This window comes from Chanodichthys erythropterus, chromosome 7, assembly GCF_024489055.1.
Source record: "Chanodichthys erythropterus isolate Z2021 chromosome 7, ASM2448905v1, whole genome shotgun sequence".
Classification (NCBI taxonomy): Eukaryota; Metazoa; Chordata; class Actinopteri; order Cypriniformes; family Xenocyprididae; genus Chanodichthys; species Chanodichthys erythropterus.
In genome coordinates this window covers 26,995,909-27,016,495 of record NC_090227.1, presented here as the reverse complement: position 1 = coordinate 27,016,495, position 20,587 = coordinate 26,995,909, and the positions used below count along the sequence as shown (strand labels likewise).

Below are 20,587 nucleotides of genomic sequence, written 5' to 3'. Positions count from 1 at the left end.
TGGGGTATTTTAAGCTGAAACTTGACCAGACCAGAGACTTATATTACATGTTGTGAAAGAGGGCATAATAGGTGCCCTTTAACCCAACCTGCTGGGTTTGTCCATATTTAACCCAACTTGGGTTGTTTTTAACCCAGCATTTTTTAGAGTGTATGAACACACTTTTGTAACACTCTCATTTGATAATTTTAAACTGGGTCATCCCAGATGTCACTAGTTGTCTTCTATGAATATATGGAAGTGTTTGTAGTTTTTCAGCTTCATCCAAATGCTTCACCAACAAATATCAGCAGAACTGCTGAAAAAACATGACTGTGCCTTTAATTCACTCTGCCATGCCAAGCAACAAACTGATGTCATTTCACGGTTGTGCTGTTTATTGACACTTTCTGGTGAAATATGTTGCATTTTCTAGTATTTAATGTCACATTTGCTGCACATAGTCTTACTAATGTGTCGTTGGTTATATAATCTGGCAGACTGGTTATGTAGACATGTAACTGTTTGACTTCCTGTGTAAGAGGATTTAGTGTCTATTGAATGTGTACAAATGAGTGAGTTTGAACATTGTCCTGCGTCTGTGTAACAAAGGGTTTTTACCTCATGGCGAAATGCTTGAATAACTATTCATGTTAATATCCGGGTTAAATACTAGTAAAGCTGTTTGGACAGCATCTGTGGCTCGATTCATGTCTCTGTTTGTAAAAGCAGTTGTAAACGCACATACAGAAATGCACTTACATTGCACATTTGCCCCTTAGACGTCCACTGTAAGTGCAGAACTTTCACCTCAGACTGATGTTTGCTTTCACAAACTGAGAAATGACGAATGCTGCAGATGTGCTTGACAGAGCTTAAGCGTGAATATTCCTTTAAGAGTACAGATATTATGTCTGTTTCTCCTTTTTAATATGCCTGTTAAAAAAAAGAAGATAAAGCTCAACTTTATGTTTATTAGTGGAAAGTTGTTTGGTCTGAAACGTCAAATAAATACTATGGCTGTGTCCTAAATGGTTGACCTAAACCTGTTTTAAATGTGCTTGTTTACCCCCCATATTTCACAGATACAGTCAAGTGACAACACTCAAAAATGAAGTTAAATTTTCTGTAAGGAGTCACACTGAACACTATAGTAAAAACACTTAAAGGGATAGTTCACCCAAAAATGAAAGTTCTGTCATCATTTACTCACCCTCAAGTTGTTCCGAACCTGTACAAATGTGAAGAATGTGGGAAACTGAACCGTTTTGGGGCACCATTGACTTCCATAGTATTTTTTTTTCTTACTATGGAAGTCAACGGTGCCCCAAAAGCAGCCTGGTTACAAACTTTCTTCAAAATATCTTCTTTTGTGTTCGACAGACCAAAGAAATTTATACAGGTTTGGAACGTAAATGATGACAGAATTTTCATTTTTGGGTGAACTAAAGGATAGAAAAAGAGTAAAGCATTTTTACATTTTTGTTAACAGATTTTGAAGTTGTATATATCATAAAAGTGATATATTTGCATTTGTGGATGTAGAATTTACAAAAACAAAATTCAATGTATAATAAAACATTCATCATCATTGAAACGATCATTTATTTAGTAACCAAAAATAATACTCATATAAAGCAAAGACAAAAATCTGTAAATACTTCTAAAACTGGCAAGACCACAGTAAAGTTTAAAGGTACAAAAAATGTGGACATTTTTTGTTGCCACACTCCGATCTCCTTTAAAGGGGAGGTGATTACGTCACGCGGGAAAGAAGGACCCTTATAGAACTTCGACTTTTTAATTAAAATATCTCCTCAGAACACTTATTAGCTTGAAATGATGTTCGGAATTAGCGTATCACTACATGAACAGTTAAAAAAATCTTGTATGCATAATGAATATGGCGTTGTTCGTCAAGAAATAGAGTATTGAATTCAGCGTCAGTCTTTTCAGGCACATTTTCGAGGCGCCCTTTCTGCGCGCGGTGCATTGCGGGAACGTCGCGTCTCTTGTATCGAGCGAAACCGGTAAGCACAAACTGAACAGCACAATTAAAGGGGAAATGGGGCACGAATATAACTGTGCCACAATGCATTAAGTGTGAGGAGAGCTATCTAATTTATTCCAGTAGGAGACATAGTCAGCGGAATTTGTGTAAAGTGCACCAAATAATTTTAATTCTATATTATTACTCTGTTGTGCACACTGCAATCATGGCGTGGGCGCTTTAAGGGTTAATTTTTTCCACCGCCGACATTTTTAGAAACACTTCGGCCGGCTTGCTTCTGTTATTAATATGGCTAATCTGTCTTTTTAAACAGTTTCTTTAAAGCATGCATACGTTATATTGTATATTAGATGTAACGAAATGTAATCGAGCAGCGGGAGGCGTTGCACTGGATCAGCGCGTGCAGCGGTATTAGTGATTCACTAGCGAATTGTTCATTTGACATGATTCTTTTTAAAATGACTCATGCAAGCCGTTTGCCAGCCCCTGTGTAACTTTTATTGTTGATTATTCATTATCTTTGCATTCATAAATGTACATAAATGAAGGCAAAACCTCATTTTTCGTTTTTAAAAGACTGCATTGCTATTCATCTAGCTTGAGCAAACAATTCAGCAAACTGCTATATTTTGAATTTGTTTGCTGAACTAAATTGCTCATTTGGTAAAGTTGGTTTTATATGCGCACATTCGGACATCCGTATTCAATAGCCTTGTTAATCACACTACATTGGACATTCAGTGGACATTCACAAGTAAATATGCCATTAAAACAATACTTGCCTATTTTGATCGACTGTGAAAAATGTTGTAAGTTGACAATGTGGTTGTCAATATCCTGTCGCTGCTTAAAATTCACAAACATTTAATTTATTGCACATTTACTGGAAAGTCTGAATTTATCAGAAGTCCGAATGTACGAATATAAAACCAACTTTACCCAGGTAATTTGCTCTAGGTTTTTGTTTTGTTTTGTTTTTGCTGCTGCTGTCTTTACTGAAGTAGTTGGTGTCTTAATCGACATTATAAATTTAATGTATTTGTTGTGCTCAATAATTAAAAAAGTTGCGCGGAGAACTTTGGGAGCTCTTGGGTGATGGATAAAAACGAGTCAAATATTTTCCCCCTGATTCATTGAACGAACTCTTCAAACGAATCGAATCACTAAAAAGAATCAGTCTTGAATAGAGAGCGCGCGCCACATCAGTGCATTTCGAACTGATCCAAGAGATCACAACATCAGCATGCACTCATATATCTGTACATACATAAAATGTATTGCATGATCTGTTTTTAAAGATCCTATTATTTATCAGAAGAAATAAAGCATAAATAAAGAGCAGAATTCGTTAAATCCGTATGTTTGAGTGTTTTGTTTTTTATTCAGTTATGAGTCGGGCTGTTAAACAGAGTGATTCAGAGGGAGAGAAAAACGTTGCCATGTAAACAAAGGAGGATGTACAGTGAATTCAGCTCAACAAGAGCTTTGAACATAGCTGATGTATTTAAAGGGGAGGATCACCTCTGAGCATCAGTGCAAAGACATTTGTGCAAAACTGTTGCATTATTTTGATTCATATTTAGGGTGAAATGGTAAAATACTATATTTATTATCACTGGATATTATATGTATGGATGTTGTTTGAATTATCTCTTTTAATGTCATAATTTTGTATGTTTACACACTAATGTTTGTTTCTTCTTTTTTCAGATAGCCATTCCCACAGTGTGAAGGAGGAGCGTGCCAGTGAAGTTTTTTAAACATGTCGGTGCGGGAATCTTTTAACCCAGAGAGTTATGATCTGGACAAGAACTTCAGACTAACACGCTTCACAGAGCTCAAGGGAACAGGTTGCAAAGTCCCTCAAGATGTGCTCCAAAAACTTCTAGAATCCCTGCAGGAAAACCATTATCAGGAAGATGAGCAGTTCCTCGGAGCTGTAATGCCCAGATTAGGTGCTTAACTGCACACACACACAGCTAGAATATACTTTTTATTATTATTTTTTAACATTTTTTAAAGCTATTTCATTAGTCTGGAAAAAGAAAAAGACAAATCCTTAAAAGAATTGTTCTCCAAAAAGAGGAAAATGTGTCATTTATATACTCTTTATTTAGACCTTGATGTAGTTTCTAAATCTTATATGAAAAAACAGAATTTTCAATTTTTCATGAGCTATTTTTTTATAGTTGCGTGAACCTTTACTTCCAATAGGCATTGGTATGGACACTTGTGTGATTCCGTTGAGACATGGAGGATTGTCACTTGTGCAGACCACAGACTATATCTACCCCATAGTGGATGATCCATATATGATGGTAAATACTCACTTCAGAGTAACATTAAATAATTAAATGCATCAGATTGAAAATGTGCCACATTACATTTATTAACAACATTTTCCCCACTATGAATTCTCTTGGTTTTTAGGGGAGAATTGCTTGTGCCAATGTGCTGAGTGACCTGTACGCCATGGGTGTAACAGAATGCGATAACATGCTGATGCTCCTTGGTGTCAGCAACAAACTCACAGAGAAGGTGAGGCAGAGGAAAAAGCCTTGTGAAACTGATCTGTAAACATACACGCAAGGTGTAGTTATTTTAAAGTGATTGTTCACCCAAAAATGAAGATATTTAGAAGAATGTTTGTAACCAAGCAGATCTCGCCCCCCATTGACTATCATAGTAGGAAAAATAAATACTATGATAGTCAACGGGGGGCAAGATCTGCTTGGTTACTTCCAAATATCTTCCTTTGTGTTCAGCAAAACAAAGAAACAACACAAGGGTGAGTAAATGATGACAGAATTTTCATTTTTGGCTGAACTATCCCTTTAAGGAGTGGTTCGCCTAAAAATACAAATTTCTAAGGCGTCTAAATGATCAACATAATCAAAACTTTGATGAAAAACCTGTTGTACATAATCTGCTACATGCATTCTGTCATCTAATTTGTTTTTTAGCATGTAAAAGATCTTTTAGTATAATTCTAAAATCTGAAACCTGTGATTTGTATAAGTAAACATAAGGATGACTTTTACATTGTTAGTAATATTTCAAGATAAACACTTACTGGACTGAAGCATGCTTGTTTACTTGATTATCCGTACTTCGTTTTTTGGATAAACCATGTTTCAATGTGAGTGTTAAACATAAATCAGGCTTTTGAGTAGGGCTGCAACGATTAATCGCGATTTGCAAAATAAAAGTCTGCGTTTACATAATATATATGTGTGTGTTCTGTGTATAATAATTATGTATATATAAATACACACACATACAGTTATAAAGTTTAGAAATATATGCATGTATTATAAATATATATATTTATTTATATTTTATATTACATATAAACATAAATATTTTATATATAAATATAACATTTTTCTTTTAATATATACATGAATGTGTGTGTATTTATATATACATAATTATTATACACAGAACACACACACATATATTATGTAAACGCAGACTTTTATTTTGCAAACGATTAATCGTGATTAATGACCCCTCTCTGACCCCTTTATAGAAAGCAATTTAATTACCACTCAGGGCCCAGAAAGGTACTAAAGACATTGTTAAAATAGTCCATGGGACTGCAGTGGTTCAACCTTAATTTTATTAAGCGACGAGAATACTTTTTTTGCGCAAGAGACAAAAATAATAATAAATAATCATGTGATATGTGTTTTGTAGGAGCGTGATAAGGTCATGCCGCTGGTCATCCAGGGGTTTAAGGATGCATCCGAGGAGGCGGGAACCTCAGTTACAGGTGGTCAGACTGTTATAAATCCTTGGATAGTCCTTGGAGGCGTGGCCACAACAGTGTGCCAACCTAATGAGTTCATTATGTAAGTGTCTCTAATTTATTTCTACTCTAGCCAGTTATTGATACTCAACTCATACTCAACTAATAGGTCTCTCCATTCCTGTAATTTTGTGCATGTGTGTTTCTGCGTGTTCTAGGCCAGATAATGCAGTACCAGGGGATGTGCTGGTTCTTACCAAACCACTCGGAACACAAGTGGCGGTCGCAGTGCATCAGTGGCTGGACATTGTAAGTGTTTTAGACATTTTTAATTACCCATTATAGCTTGAACAGCGTCTAACTGCTTTCTATCTTTCTTTCTGTCTCAGCCAGAGAAATGGAATAAGATAAAGTTGGTTGTCACTCAGGAGGATGTTGAACTGGCTTATCAGGAGGCCATGTTGAACATGGCTCGGCTCAACAGAACAGGTCAGTACATGACACACGAGTGCGGCTCATGAATAAATTTCCAGCAAACGTTTGACTTGTGTCCGTCTCTTTTTCTGTCCAGCTGCCGGGCTGATGCACACCTTCAATGCACATGCAGCGACTGACATCACAGGGTTTGGGATCCTGGGTCACGCTCAGAACCTGGCGCGGCAACAGCGTACAGAGGTGTCCTTCGTCATTCACAACTTGCCAGTTCTCGCCAAAATGGCTGCCGTCAGCAAAGCTTGCGGAAACATGTTTGGCCTTATGCACGGCACCTGCCCAGAGACCTCAGGTATAAGTTCTGATCTGCAGTGCACCTTTTTTTTTTTCTTGTGGCAGTAAACTGTACTGAGTTGTCTGAAAGTCTGAGACCTTTGAAGAAATTTTTTTTACCCATTTTATATTTTTACATGAAGAAAACTTAAAAATAAAATGTAATTTACAATCAACCAAATAGATTGAAAATCTAAAATATATTAATAAAAAAAATGTAGGCATACAATACCATTCAAAAGTTTGGGGTCGGGACTTTTTTTTTTTTATTGTTTTTTTTTTTATGTTTTTAAAAGAATTCTCTGATGCGCACCAAGGCTGCATTGAATTGAAAAAAGAAAAAAAAAAAAAAACAGTAAAAACTGTAATATTGTGAAATATCATTACAATTTAAAATGACTGTTTTCTATCTGAATATATTTTAAAATGTAATTTATTTCTGTGATGTCAAAGCTGAATTTTCAGCATCATTACTTCAGTCTTCAGTGTCACATGATCCTTCAGAAATTATTCTAAAATGCTGATTTGGTGCTCAAGAAACATTTCTTATTTGAAATAGTTATAGCTTTTCTTTTTCCTTTCAGAATTGTTTATTTCCAAGTTTAAATGGGGAGGCAGTGTTTTCACTATGTTCTCAGATGTTTATATACCACTGTATGTGTATTTTATGCCTGTATTAAAGGGATAATTCACCCTAAAATTAAAATTCTGTCAATAATCACTCACCCACTTGTTGTTTCAAACCCATAAGACTTTCGTTCATCTTCAGAACACAAATTAAAATATTTTTGATGAAATCCGAGAGCTCTCTGACCCCTCAATAGACAGCAATTTAACTATCACTTTCAAGGTCCAGAAAGGTTGTCAAGACATCGTTAAAATGGTCCATGTGACTACAGTGTTTCAACCTTAATTTTATGAAGCAATGATAATACTTTTTGTGCACAAAAAACAAACATAAATAACAACTTCAACCATTTCTTCGTTCAGACGTAGAACCTGGAAGCGCTGCACTGTGTTTACTAAGTGAGCGACATAGGAGATTGACTTGGAAGAGAAGAAATTATTGAATAAAGTCTTTATATTTGTTTGTTTTTGTGCACAGACAGTATTCTCGTCACTTTATAATATTAAGTGTGAACCACTGTAGTCTCATGGACTATTTTAATGAATTTTTTACTACCTTTCTGGGTCTTGAAAGTGGTGGTTTAATTGCTGTCTATGGAGGAGTCAGAGAGCTCTTGGATTTCATCAAAAATATCTTAATTTGCGTTCTGAAGATGAACGAAGGTCATACGGGTGTGGAACGACATGAGGGTGAGTAATTAATGACAGAATTTTCATTTTTAGATGAACTAACCCTTTAAAGTCTTCTTAATAAGCTATTATTACACATTTCAATTTAACCTTGCAAAAAGCAGCAATCTGAATCTTGCTTTTTTTTCCCCTCTGTAGGAGGTTTGCTGATCTGTCTTCCACGTGAGCAAGCAGCCCGTTTTTGTGCCGAGATCAAATCTCCCAAGTACGGCGAGGGTCACCAGGCATGGATCATCGGCATCGTAGAGAAAGGCAACCGCACGGCACGCATCATCGACAAACCCCGCATCATCGAAGTCGCACCGCAGGTAGCCACGCAAAATGTCAACACCACCCCAGGAGCCACATCTTAAACCTGAGAGCCCATAACAGCTAGCGTACTCTAGCCTCACCTGAAAATATATCAGCGTAATGATATATAAAACATCTGCCCACCTTGGCCTTCTGGCAGATTCTACATGGACACGGTTATAAAGCAGAAGAACATTTAACGAAGAAAATTCAATTGCCTTTTTATGTCTATAGTTTTCTGTTACATTAACTGACCATGCACCCGATTGTGAGGCAGCTTCCAAGTAGAACGTATGAGTAATAGTATAATTCTTATCTGATACTGTTGATTACTTCCAGATATCTTCTGCTCGCACATCACCTGCGGTTTCATAAATAGCCTTGATGTGTTTTAGCACATTTCTTGTTTTCTTGTTAGTATGCACAACCCATGCGGTAGGTTACATCATAATCTTTGCCTCGAACAATAGTTAATGAAGCTGCAGTGACGAGGAAGAGTGTGTCAGGAAAGGATTGCTTTTTTTACTTTTGTATTATCCCTCGTGCGTCGGATAAAAAAAAAAAAAAAAAAAACCCTTCCTCACTGTTCGGTGGAAACTTTGTTGGACTGAAGGAATCCAAGGTTATACCTCTCTAATAAATCAAGACCTCGTATTCTGGGAAACGCATGTTGATGCTTGTGTTTCTCAAAGAATGTGCTAAATGTTGGAGATGCAGTTTATATTGTATGATATTCATTGTTTCACATGAACATCATTAGTTCTGTTCTGTGGTAGAGCTGTTTTTATATTCTGTACAAAGGTCATACTTTCTCGCTGTCTCTCATATTTGCTAATCATTATATATATGCCTTGAAACCCCTCCAATAAATCTCAGATCTTTTTTTTAATTCTTGAAAAGATGTGTGTCTGATTGTGTGTGTGTTGGATGTTAAGACCCAGATTTTTATGTACAGCTTTTCTGTTTAATCAAGTGCAGGCTAAATTCAATATTTTAATATTGAATAATATTTACAGTCATTTGCCAAAGACTACATACTAAAATATTTACAATTAAATACAATAAAATTTGTACACATTTGTTTCCCCTTCCATTTGCTCTAAAATATCTAAGTGCACCATTTTACCAAGCACGTTCTTGCTATAAATAACTACAATATATTTACAAATGTATTTAATGCTAACATAACCTAATATTTGCTCTTTGTGGTGTTTGTTCAGATTATTGTAAAACTGTTGCTTTCAATTTGCGTCAGCCATTTATAGGAGTCACATCTTCTTCTCTTTCAGGTTGAATAGAGCTCTTATGTCCAGCATGGCCTGTCTGATATTCTGGCCAAAGCGGAACGAGTCCTGAGGACAGGGAGGAAAAGATAGTGTAAGAGAAGCAGCAGATTCAGAAGTGTGAAATGGTGATTGTAAATCATCATATTTACCATTCAGAATAATTATTTTTAAAGAATTTATATTTAAATCTATTTAATCCAGAATGTTCTTAAAAAATTTCCTTTAGAAAGACATGAGGTTGAATAAATGATGATCTTTTTTATTTTTTAGATAAACTGGATCACTGTGATGTTTTTTTTTTTAAGCTTGTTTGGTCCACATCTGAAATTTGGATTATTACAAGTTGTTCACACCAAAAACTATAAGTTTTTCCTAAATTAAATTGTTAAATCGTATTCTAAAAATGGCAGCTCAAATGATGAAACAAATGTTCAATGCATTTTAATTTTCTCATTCGATGAAGTATAAAATATAACTAAAATAAAATAGAATTTGTGTTTGATATTTAAAGCTGCAGTCCACGATTTTTCCTCTTTGCCGCCATCTCTTGTTTGAAACCTGCAACTGCAGTCATACGCAGAACAGTTATCTGTACGTGTGTTGTGCCTCGGCACAGCTTGTCAGCGCGGATGAATCTAATGTTTGCTGTCAGTCACCGCACCGGTGTGGATGCTGTACTTCAGAATCACAGATTGTACGTCTTGAAAGTAAGACCAATATAAGAATTTTCACTGGAAAATATCATCTGAACAAGTAACATGCCTACCACTTTTGTTATGACCAACTGAGGAAAAAGGCATCAGGCCTACAATAAATCGCGCTGCCAATGATGATTAAATCTAACGATCGCTTAGCTCAGATCATGCCAAACCATACCCTGCCAATCGTTAATGTTAAAGGAACGCTCCATTTTTAAGCGCGATGCTAACGGCCTAATCAGATTCAATGAACTATGCTAAGCTATGCTAAAAGTGGTACCGCCAGAACCGGAGATCGGCTGAATGGATTCGAAAACGGTAAAACTCAACTGTTTAACTCTAGGGGAGTTGGAAAACGAGCCTATTTTCAAAAAAAGTGGAGTGTTCCTTTAACAACATCAGCATTACTATGGCTGTTTATATTATCGTTACCTGTAGATTTCAATTTCTGTAGCCACTCAACAGTCCAAAGTCTTTTGCTTTTTGACTACGGGTGAATCTCCAGTTGTCACTGATGATTGTCTTTTGGATCTTTCTGGATTATAACCCACCATCAAAACACTGACTGGTTAAGTACTTGCTCAAAAATTGATTTGGGATAATTTTTAAACAAAATAAGTTACGGACTGCAGCTTTAATTTTCATTATCAATACTCCAGTATAACCCTGTAATAATCTTTTTTTCATTCTGATAAATAAAACAAAAGATTGGCAGCCAAACAAAAATCCTTCCTATTTTGACGCACGCGTTTCAATTACGTTGAAAAAAAACAACTACGTTACACAAAATGTAACAGTAGCGCGTGCTCCCATAAAACATATCGTCTGTTGGTGTGGACGCTGATATAGTTATGATTCTTGGTGTGAACGAGGCCATAACAAAGGTCTATATTTGAATAGTGTGTGGCCTTTATGTATCATCTGTTCTCAAAGTAGTTGTAAAATGAGTTATGAAAAATGCCAGAGTTTTAAATTCTCTTACCGTCTCAGGGCTGGAGAACTTGCTGGAAATGTGGAATGTAATGAGATTCTCGCCGACAATGATGTAAGAAACACCATAACCGTCATCAGCAACCTGCATATAAAGAATTATAAATCAAAACTGGTCAAATATTTGGGTATATTCATTTACTAAACACAATGACACGTTGTGTACTTTAGGGGGAGACACTCACAGGCCCAAAGCCGCCTCCTGCTCCCACGTACTTGGGAAACTTCTGAATGTCGATGAGATTGAGCTGCTGTTGAGGGGTCTGACTGGTGGAGAGACGCCAAGGCTCAGACAAAACCTATCAAAAGAAGGTGTCCTTGAGACTTCAGTTAAATTAAATGGGGAGGTCATATGTATAATCACAAAACAGACTTGCACTCACCTGTTTGAGGAAGGGTGAGTCTATGCCCATTACTTTGGACACAACGTAGAGGCAGAAGAGATGCCGGTCGATCCCAGCTCCTGTCATAGCCAGACGGTACATGTTCTGATGTTTCTCAGCAGCAATTTTGAAGAGCTCTAACCTCTGCTCATTCTGGTAAATAAGAAAAGGTCAGACAAGTTAATAACAATATCACTTAGAAGAAGATTCAAACAAATGCAGATTTTGTCCAAATCAAAGCTTATATGTGCTGATTTAAAGGTGCACCCAGTCAGTGCCCAGACAGCAACTTAGTGTGGCCCAGATCCGGCCCACATCTGGTAAATGTGGATTGCACATGGACCAGATGTGGGCCGGATCTGGGCCGACACTACGCTGCTGTCTGGGTGTTGATGTTTCAACGTGGTCATGAACAATACTGACAAAATGTTTTTATATTTATAATTATACAAAAACAAAAGTTGTCATCTATTAAAATGTTTATTTTGGCACTATTACTCAACTTTGTAGATATGACCTCTGGGTTGGGTCTGTAAATATATTGCTCTTACCGTTATGCTCTCATCGTCCATTGCTTTCACAAACGCAGTGGACTCGCAGGTGCATGAGCGCACAGTTTCCGTCCGGCCCTCACGGAACATGCGTGTCATGGAGGATTCATAAGTCAGACAGAATTCACCCTTGTCCTACACCAACAAAACAAAAAAATGAACTTTATTAAAGAATTTATTCACAATATACAGACACATTTTTGCAGAGGGACATACATGTACAGTACATATGTGTGTCTTGTACCCTGTATTGAGCTAGTTGCAGTGCCAGCTGGATAAAAGCATCTGGACTTGTTCTGCATTTCTTGATCAGGCCCTTCCCAAACTCATTAAATAAGCAGCCGTGGAAATCCACATCGTCAGCAATTCCCTTTGCAATCATGTACGAACCTTCAATAATCTCCTGGCACTGAGAGACATAAGGAACTTTAATCAGTTAACAATGTAGAAATGATCTTACAGCTATCAGGGTGTATAATAATAAATCATCTTGCATAAAATTAAAATTAGTTTAATCTGTCCATCTTTAAAATGAAAAATGTCAAGAACTAAAATGTAAAGGTAATTCATACCGCTTTTGGGATGTCCCACTGTAGTCTAGTAGGGGGTACCAGGCTTTTGTTGATGTCTCCTTTGCAATGTCCCTCTGCAGTATATCCCAGGTGGAAACAGTCTGTGGCCAAAACATACTAAACAGAAAGTTGTAATGGATGTTATTTCTTACAGCCGATTAGTGTAATTTAAAAATAAATATATTTAAAATTATTATTATTCTTTGTTTACCTCCCACATATGTCCAACGATAGGGGAGTCAGCCCATGAATGCTCAGTGTTGACGCCCAATTTACCGTTCTTGTAGACGATCAAAGTGAAAGATTTATCAAACCACCTGACATGTGCGAGAAGATTGTTCAGTTAATGTACATTTCTGTTTGTTTAAATTCGAAATGTCACATTCGCACCTAACTGAAATAAGTTTGTTGAAGTACTAAAATGACTAAAACTAAAAATGAAATTAAATAAAATAAAGCTAAATAGAAATATAAAAATAAAAATGCCAAAAGCACATTACAAAATTACTAAAAACCTGAACTAAAAATATATTAAATGATACACTCAAAAAAGGAAAGTTGGGTTGAAAATGGACAAACCCAGCGATTGGGTTGTTTTAACCCAACTGTTGGGTTAAATGTTTGCCCAACCTGCTGGGTAGTTTTATTTAACCCAACTATTGTTTGAAAATGACTGATTGATACGGCTGACTTAAAATGAATCTGAAATTAAAATGTTCATTTATTAAACATATTAATAAATGTTAATTTTCAAGATATTTTGGGTTCATTTTAAGTAAGCAATACTGTAATTTTTAAAAAGTTAAGTAAAACTACCCAGCAGGTTGGGCAAATATTTAACCCAACTGCTGGGTTTGTCAATTTTCAACCCAACTTGGGTTGTTTTTAACCCAGCATTTTTTAGAGTGTACTGAAACAATACTGGTTCCTACCTGTCGTAGCACTTTCCATGCAGTAGAGATTTGGCGTAGAGGTCCAGTGATCGTATGTTCTCTGGATCATATCCATGCGCCTCATCATCCAGGGTCAGGAAAAAAGCAGCCGTCTCAATGGCCTCCAGGGATGCCCGGTTGACACCCTCCCTGAAGTACTTTAAACGTGCCCTGGCCCAAGGAACCCTGCGTGAGTGTTAAAGGGTTAGTTCACCCAAAAGTGAAATTTCTGTCATTAATTACTCACTCTCATGTCGTTCCAAACCTGCAAGACCTTTGTTCATCTTCAGAACACAAATTAAGATATTTTTGATGAAATTCGAGAGTTTCTTTTTTTTCTCCCATAGAAAGTAACTAATTTAACCACATTGAAGGTCCAGAGAAGTAGTAAAGACATCGTTAAAATAGTCCACGTGACTACAGTGACTAAAGAGGATGTTTTGTTTTATACATTTTTGCAATATTACTTGAAACTGTCTTTACTAACTGATAAAAGACTATTAGGTGCACCGAAAGGAATAATATTAATATACATCATCTGTGCACGAGGTAGGGCCTTAAAAACATCAGCCAATCGTTTACGCGATCATCGTGTAAACGATTGGCCCTCTGGCTTGTCAATCACTGCCGTGACGTTCCTTGTGAGAGACGTGCGTGGCTGCGCTCTCCAGTAACTTTCCACACTCCACAGGCGCCGCATGCAATGTTTTTGTCCAGAGACAGGACTTACAACTGCAGATTATGAGTTACCTGCGGTGAGTCCGACATAATGAATCCACTAACACGATACAGCAAATGCCGGTGGTAAACACTCGTGTTCCAATACTCGTGCACGAGTTTTGGGAGGCGTTCCTTTGAAATGAGCTGTGAAGGAGGAGGGTTGTTCTTACGCATGCGCTCATTTCAAAAACTCACTAACAGTCTTTGGATTCTCAGTCGACGAAAAAATCCTCTCTATCACCTTTAATGTTAGAATACTTTTTGTTTGCAAAAACAAAACAAAAATAATGACTTTATTCAAAAAATGTCCTTATTTTTATACAAAAAGTATTCTCGTTGCTTGATAACATTATGATTGAACCACTGTAGTCACTATTTTAACAATGTCTTTACTACTTCTCTGGATCTTGAATGACAGTAATTACATTGCTTTCTATAATGGGGGATAAAAAAAACTCTTGGATTGCATCAAAAATATCTTAGTTTGTAATTAATGACAGAAATTTCATTTTTGGGTGAACTAACCCTTTAAAGAAGAAGATTTCTTTATCTTTCTTTATTTCTTAAAATAACTTTTTTTAGTATATTTAATTTACAAAAATATTCATGTTCTTACATTGTTATTATATACTACTACTACAACTATGACTTAAATATTTTATCAATATAAAATATTTTTCTTTGAACTGTCTGAAGACCCCAGTTTGAAAGCCTCTGGTTTAGTACACAGTCTCAAGACTATATTGCAAGGTCTTCACCTGTTCCCAGCAGTCAGTGAAGGGAGCTTGATCTCTCCAGGTTGAGATTCAGATTTGTCATCCAGGATACGTTGAAACTGCAACTCAAGCTCTGAGGGCCAGAGGTGGCGACCACCATAGTACAACCACACCTTAAAGAAACGGCCTCGATGGTACACCACCAAGTGCTTCCTGTCCTTCAGATGCTGCACAAAATCTGAGCATAAACAAAGGCGTGTGAGAAACCATCATCTCATGGTTTGAAATAAGCATCCATGAATCTCTAGGCCTATCATCTATAGTCAAATAGAATGTAAAACATAAATGAAAAATGTCTTCACCAGTCTCAATGCCAGGGATACGAGTGGTGTTGAACATCCTCTCATACTGAAAAGAGCACATAGGGACAATCCCAAGAGCTCTCAGCTGAGAAGAAAAAACAGCGAGCATGATGGGAAACTTTCTATTATTTATTTTTGCATGTGTTTCAATGTAATAGATGGAAAGAACTATTTTTATGTGTTGTATGTGTCTGTACCGGGGTAAGTTCTCCTCGCTCTAGTTTTCGGCGATACTGCAGCATGGCATGAACTACATTTCCTGCTCGTGCAGCCTGTCTCTGTGTTGGGATCACATAGAGGAAGTCCTGACAGACAGAGAGTGAGAGTTATGAATATAGAAAGTTTTATTAAACAAAGCTATAAAAAAACAAAACTCAACCACAAACAAACAACTTAAAGGGTTAGTTCACCCAAAAATGAAAATAATGTAATTTATTACTCACACTCATGCTGTTCCACACCTGTAAGACCTTCGTTCATCTTCGGAACACAAATTAAGATATTTTTGTTGAAATCCGATGGCTCCGTGAGGCCTCCATATAGCCAGCAATGACATTTCCTCTCTCAAGATCCATTAATGTACTAAAAATATATTTAAATCACTTCATGTGAGTACAGTGGTTCAATATTAATATTATAAAGTGACGAGAATTATTTTTTGTCCACCAAAAAAAAAAACTAAATAACGACTTATATAGTGATGGCCAATTTCAAAACACTGCTTCATGAAACTTCGGAGCGTTATGAATCTTTTGTGTCGAATCATGATTCGGAGCATCAAAGTCTCGTGATTTCAGCAGTTTGGAGGTTTGACGTGATCCGTATCATGATTCGACAAAAAAAGATTAATAACGCGCTGAAGCTTCCTGAAGCAGTGTTTATAAATCGGCCATCACTAAGTTGTTATTTTGTTTTTAGGTGCACCAAAAATATTCTCGTCGCTTTATAATATTAATATTGAACCACTGTACTCACATGAACTGATTTAAATATGTTTTTAGTACCTTTACGGATCTTGAGAGAGGAAATGTCGTTGCTGGCTATGCAGGCCTCACTGAGCCATTGGATTTCAACAAAAATATCTTAATTTGCATTCCAAAGATTAACGAAGGTCTTACAGGTGTGGAACGACATGAGGGTGAGTAATAAATGACAGAATTTTCATTTTTGGGTGAACTAACCCTTTAAATGTTTATGAACTTCAACTGTTTTTTTTTGTTTTTTTTCATAGTTAGTCAGCAGGTGGCGCCATTGTTTTCATTTCAGTTGATATGAATTTCAACAGCATTTAAAAAATTATTTCGATGGTCTACTTTATATATTCTACTAATAATTAACTTTGCAACTACATGTCAACTAACTCCCATTAGAGTATAAGTAGACTGTCTACTTAATATCTGATAACACTTTATTTTGATGCTCCCCTAACAGACATACTAAGTAACATTGCAAGCACGTCCACCTATTCTACTAACCTGAACCCTACCACCTAAACAGTCTACTAATAATCTAATGAGAGTTAGTTGACATGTTATTTGCAAAGTTACTTATAGTTAGTAGAATGTCTAAAGTGGACCATGCATCGAAATAAAGTGTAACCGAAATTTAAGTTTGAGTACCTGTTAGAGATGCTATTTATTTTGTCATCTTTTAAAAAAAAGATCACAATTGGACTTTTTGTGGGTCTTTTATGTCTTTTATGCTGGTTTACTCCTTAAAATGAACTCTTAACAAACTTATAATGATTCAAAATGAACAGTTTTTCTCTTCTGGGAAAACAAACCAAAATAATACCAATTTTTGTCCAATTAAATGTCAATCAAACCTGTGGTCTGAATGGTAATAGCAAGTAACAAATCATGCTTCACGGCCTTGATGTAAATGAAACGTTATTAATTAAAAATAAAGAGATGAGCCTTTTGATTTGTACCACCCCAACTTCCTGTTTCATTAGAAGTAGACCTACACTCACCAAACCATGTCAAGGGTGATTTCAATTCATACTCACCATTGTATAAAAGTTGCTGTTGACCATGATGGGGTCGCGTCCTCTCAGGTAGATATACTCTTCCCACCAGTCACTCACCTGTTAATACATGTCTGTTAGTTAAACAGCATTTATAAGAAGGGTCTCCAATGATTTATAGTCCACTCATGTAGAAAATCTCTAGCTTTGTTTACTTACATAATTCGTGGCCCACCAGGATTTGAGTTTGAGGTGTTTTTGGAATTTGGGGGCAGGGTCCTTTTTGAAGTCATTAGCAACAATTTCCATCTGTTTATATTGCTCATCATCCAGAAGAGGTCGAACTGATTCTAGATACTAAAACAATGAAGAGAACATATCATATAAAGGAAAACAGCCAAAGCAGAGTGTAATGTTTAATCATACACAGAATATTGAAAAGTGAATCTCAAGGAAATCATGTAATATTTAAGCCCAACCTTTTGATTATAGGGTTAAATGTGACCAGCATTAACTCTTGATAACATTATATTATATATATTAGACTCATGACATCTGATGATATTTTACCCTGCTGATTGTGTCATCAATGCTCGGTACTGGCAGATGGGGCAGAGATGCCTGAAAGCTGTAGAGCAACGGCCGCCGACCAGACAACAGCTTTACAAGACTCTAAAACAGACCAAACAATTCATAAATCTAACTGCTTTTTAAACTGCATTATTCCTAAAATTTTATTTTATGGGAGACGCACCAGCCAGATTTTAGTAGAGAAGCTCATTTTGCCATGTGACTCAAAGATCCAGCCGTGATAGGACAGGAGAGCTTTCAGGATGTACCGCAGAAGGAAGATGAAAGATAACCACAGGCCTGTGGCAAACAGGATGGCACTCAACACCATCTGAGTCTGAACGGTCATAAATTCACTGCAAGGGAAAATATAAAAAGTATTTCAAATAATTGTGTCTGACTATATAAAACTATATATTCAAAACCAAAAAGATCATTTGCATGCCATCTATACAGAGTACATCTTTCATGTCTGTTTTTAAGCTGCTTTAGTCATGCACGATGCCGGCTACAATTTATGCATCTGTGTTTATATATAACCATCATGAAGTTTCCATGAATGTGTTAGGAAGTTACCTCACTGGTAGAGATGTCTTGATCCTTTCAATCATGCCCATGGAGGGGTCGATCCTGGCATACATGGTGCTCATTATCGCAATAACTACGATTAGCCAGCTGGAGGGACTGGCGGGGTACACACCCGTGAGAACACTGTTCTACTCAAGATAAAATAAAAAGAATATATATAACCTTCATTTGATTGATTGATTGACTGACTGACTGACTGACTGACTGATTGATTGATTGATTGATTGATTGATTGATTGATTCACCTTGAAGCGGATGGCACGTTTCTTCCATGATGTTACTCCAGATATGTAGATGTGTTTGAGAACCTCACGGCTCAACTGTAGGTCTATGCCATCCGGTGTGACCGTGAACTGAAATGCCACTGCCTGATGAGCCTCTGCCATTATACAGGCTCAGAATGCCTGAGGAATGAGACAGGCCATATTAAAATATATTTTGCAGACACAAAGTTTATGCTATGTTTATATGCCATTTTAGCTCGGATGGTGTAGTCTATAGTGGAGAGATCTGGGCTACTAAGTGAAAGGTGACACAAAGGGTAACTGATGGATTATCACCATTGTGACACTTGACCTCAAGTTGAATGTTCCTGCGGTATATTGCAAGTCACTGCGGAAACAAACATCATATAACTTAATAATAATTAAAAAGAACTTCTTAAAAAGAACTTAAAGTCCTCAAATTATAATAAAATTCAAGGAATTTATGTCCTTATTGAAGGCTTGAGGTTGAAACCTGGCAGGGGAAATTTATGAACTGGAGAATTATTAAAATCCATCACCACTATGCCATTTCACCTCAGGTGAGAATGCGCCTTTAATAAGTCTCTTGTAAGATTCTGCTAAAATGGGTTTATTAGAACAAAAAATGGGTTTATTAGAAGAACCTATATAGGAACCTAAAGGACATGTATCGCTCTGAAGTCACAGAGTTCAGTTATGCTGTGACACTGTCAAGCTTATGTTTCTTTTTCCATGTCATATGACTGCAGCCAGAAGAAGTGGGACAAAGTTGAACAGTCAGAAATAACCTAATAGGACATCTGGGAGGGCTGTGCTCTTATGTGAAGTTTCAGTGACACTGGCCAAAACACACGTGACATCTGACGCAAGACTGAGGAGATTTTGTTTTATAGAATATGCATTTTATATTATAAAAATAGATGTTTTATATTAAATTTGACATAGCACCTTTCAACCAATAGTTTTCTATTTCTGTAAACTGCAAATTTTGTCTAACACATAATAGGACAATATAAACAATACGTAAATTTCAAAAACCAGAATGTTATAACAATAAAAATCATGTTTAAATGTTGTACCTTAGGTAACCTTTAACAGTGCCTAAATATGTACTACATGGAAAATATTTATGTTATAACCAAAATAATAGCCATACTTGGAGGCATAAGTGTAATAAAGCTGTAAAATTAGAAAACACAAACTCTGATGCAACTACACAAAACTCAGTTTGAGGCATTATAAAACAGAATGTTTCAGAGTGTCTCTAAAGTTTTAATAAGAAATATAACAAATTTACATTACCTGCAATGCAACGTGACAGCAAAACAGTGTAAGTCAGATGAAACTCAGTGGATAAAAAGATCCAATTTTCTCTCAGTAGAGCTGGAATGTCCTCAGTGGAAGTCAATTGTTCTTTACTCTTGTGCCCTTCAGTCGACTCCTCATGCACTCTGGGAGGAAGTCTGTTGCTCAGTGACTAGTTATCTCCTCTTCTACTCAAACTTTCTCCTCTCCCTCCCTCCCTCTCTGTTTTCCTTTATTTTGCAAGTTGCCTTTTTTCTGAGTGTTTGCTTTCTTGTATGTTCTAAACTACCTGTTACATAGTGGCCCTCATAAATGCAAGCTCCCTCTCTCGTTCTGTGTATGTGTAACTGGATACTCTCGAGGCAGAGTCAAACTGGTGGCTGTACTGTAAGTACACACTGTATGATCAAACACAGGCCCAAATCTTGTGCAGCTGGAAATATCCCACGGCTACATGCCAGAGCACTCTGACGACAGAGACTGAGAGACCTTGTGTACATGTAGGGATTTGTCTTTGTAAAATATCCATGAAATGAGGTTTGCGAATATGTTATGTAATAGTTTAGACATCTTAAACACAGGCTTTTTA

General features: G+C 36.6%; 2 protein-coding genes across 3 annotated transcripts; one reads left to right on the top strand and one right to left on the bottom strand.

Annotated features, from left to right (window-relative positions):
• The first annotated feature begins 1,973 nt into the window (after positions 1 to 1,973).
• On the top strand, positions 1,974 to 9,234 carry sephs1 (selenophosphate synthetase 1). 2 transcript variants are annotated; one of them, XM_067389997.1, is made up of 9 exons: positions 1,974 to 2,009; positions 3,701 to 3,945; positions 4,205 to 4,308; positions 4,421 to 4,528; positions 5,690 to 5,844; positions 5,960 to 6,050; positions 6,131 to 6,230; positions 6,313 to 6,525; positions 7,962 to 9,234. In XM_067389997.1, the coding sequence occupies exons 2-9, from the start codon at positions 3,753 to 3,755 to the stop codon at positions 8,174 to 8,176; spliced, it is 1,179 nt and encodes a 392-aa protein (XP_067246098.1). In that variant the 5' UTR covers positions 1,974 to 2,009; positions 3,701 to 3,752; the 3' UTR covers positions 8,177 to 9,234. The 2 variants fall into 2 exon arrangements, with proteins under 2 accessions (XP_067246098.1, XP_067246099.1); XM_067389998.1 differs by lacking the exon at positions 1,974 to 2,009 and adding an exon at positions 3,498 to 3,582.
• Positions 9,081 to 20,361, bottom strand: cpt1b (carnitine palmitoyltransferase 1B (muscle)). Its single transcript, XM_067389996.1, has 19 exons — positions 19,996 to 20,361; positions 18,694 to 18,852; positions 18,437 to 18,576; positions 18,045 to 18,216; positions 17,861 to 17,962; positions 17,510 to 17,647; positions 17,333 to 17,410; positions 15,522 to 15,629; positions 15,325 to 15,409; positions 15,005 to 15,200; positions 13,527 to 13,712; positions 12,806 to 12,911; positions 12,595 to 12,711; positions 12,267 to 12,431; positions 12,023 to 12,157; positions 11,472 to 11,624; positions 11,274 to 11,387; positions 11,081 to 11,173; positions 9,081 to 9,466 (listed from the first exon to the last, which is right to left on the bottom strand). Exons 2-19 carry the CDS (start codon positions 18,832 to 18,834, stop codon positions 9,383 to 9,385), a joined length of 2,313 nt encoding a protein of 770 aa, XP_067246097.1. The 5' UTR covers positions 18,835 to 18,852; positions 19,996 to 20,361; the 3' UTR covers positions 9,081 to 9,382.
• Positions 20,362 to 20,587: the final 226 nt, after the last annotated feature.

What these genes read in the sequence shown, in the direction of transcription:
- sephs1 (XM_067389997.1), top strand. Translation starts at nt 3,753, where the DNA reads ATGTCGGTGCGGGAATCTTTTAACCCAGAGAGTTATGATCTGGACAAG. An exon ending in CAACCTAATGAGTTCATTAT is followed by an intron (nt 5,845 to 5,959) that starts GTAAGTGTCTCT and finishes TGCGTGTTCTAG; the next exon opens with GCCAGATAATGCAGTACCAG. An exon ending in GGCTCGGCTCAACAGAACAG is followed by an intron (nt 6,231 to 6,312) that starts GTCAGTACATGA and finishes TTTTCTGTCCAG; the next exon opens with CTGCCGGGCTGATGCACACC.
- cpt1b (XM_067389996.1), bottom strand. Translation starts at nt 18,834, where the DNA reads ATGGCAGAGGCTCATCAGGCAGTGGCATTTCAGTTCACGGTCACACCG. An exon ending in AGCGAGGAGAACTTACCCCG is followed by an intron (nt 15,410 to 15,521) that starts GTACAGACACAT and finishes TTTTCTTCTCAG; the next exon opens with CTGAGAGCTCTTGGGATTGT. An exon ending in CAGGAGGCGGCTTTGGGCCT is followed by an intron (nt 11,174 to 11,273) that starts GTGAGTGTCTCC and finishes CTTTATATGCAG; the next exon opens with GTTGCTGATGACGGTTATGG.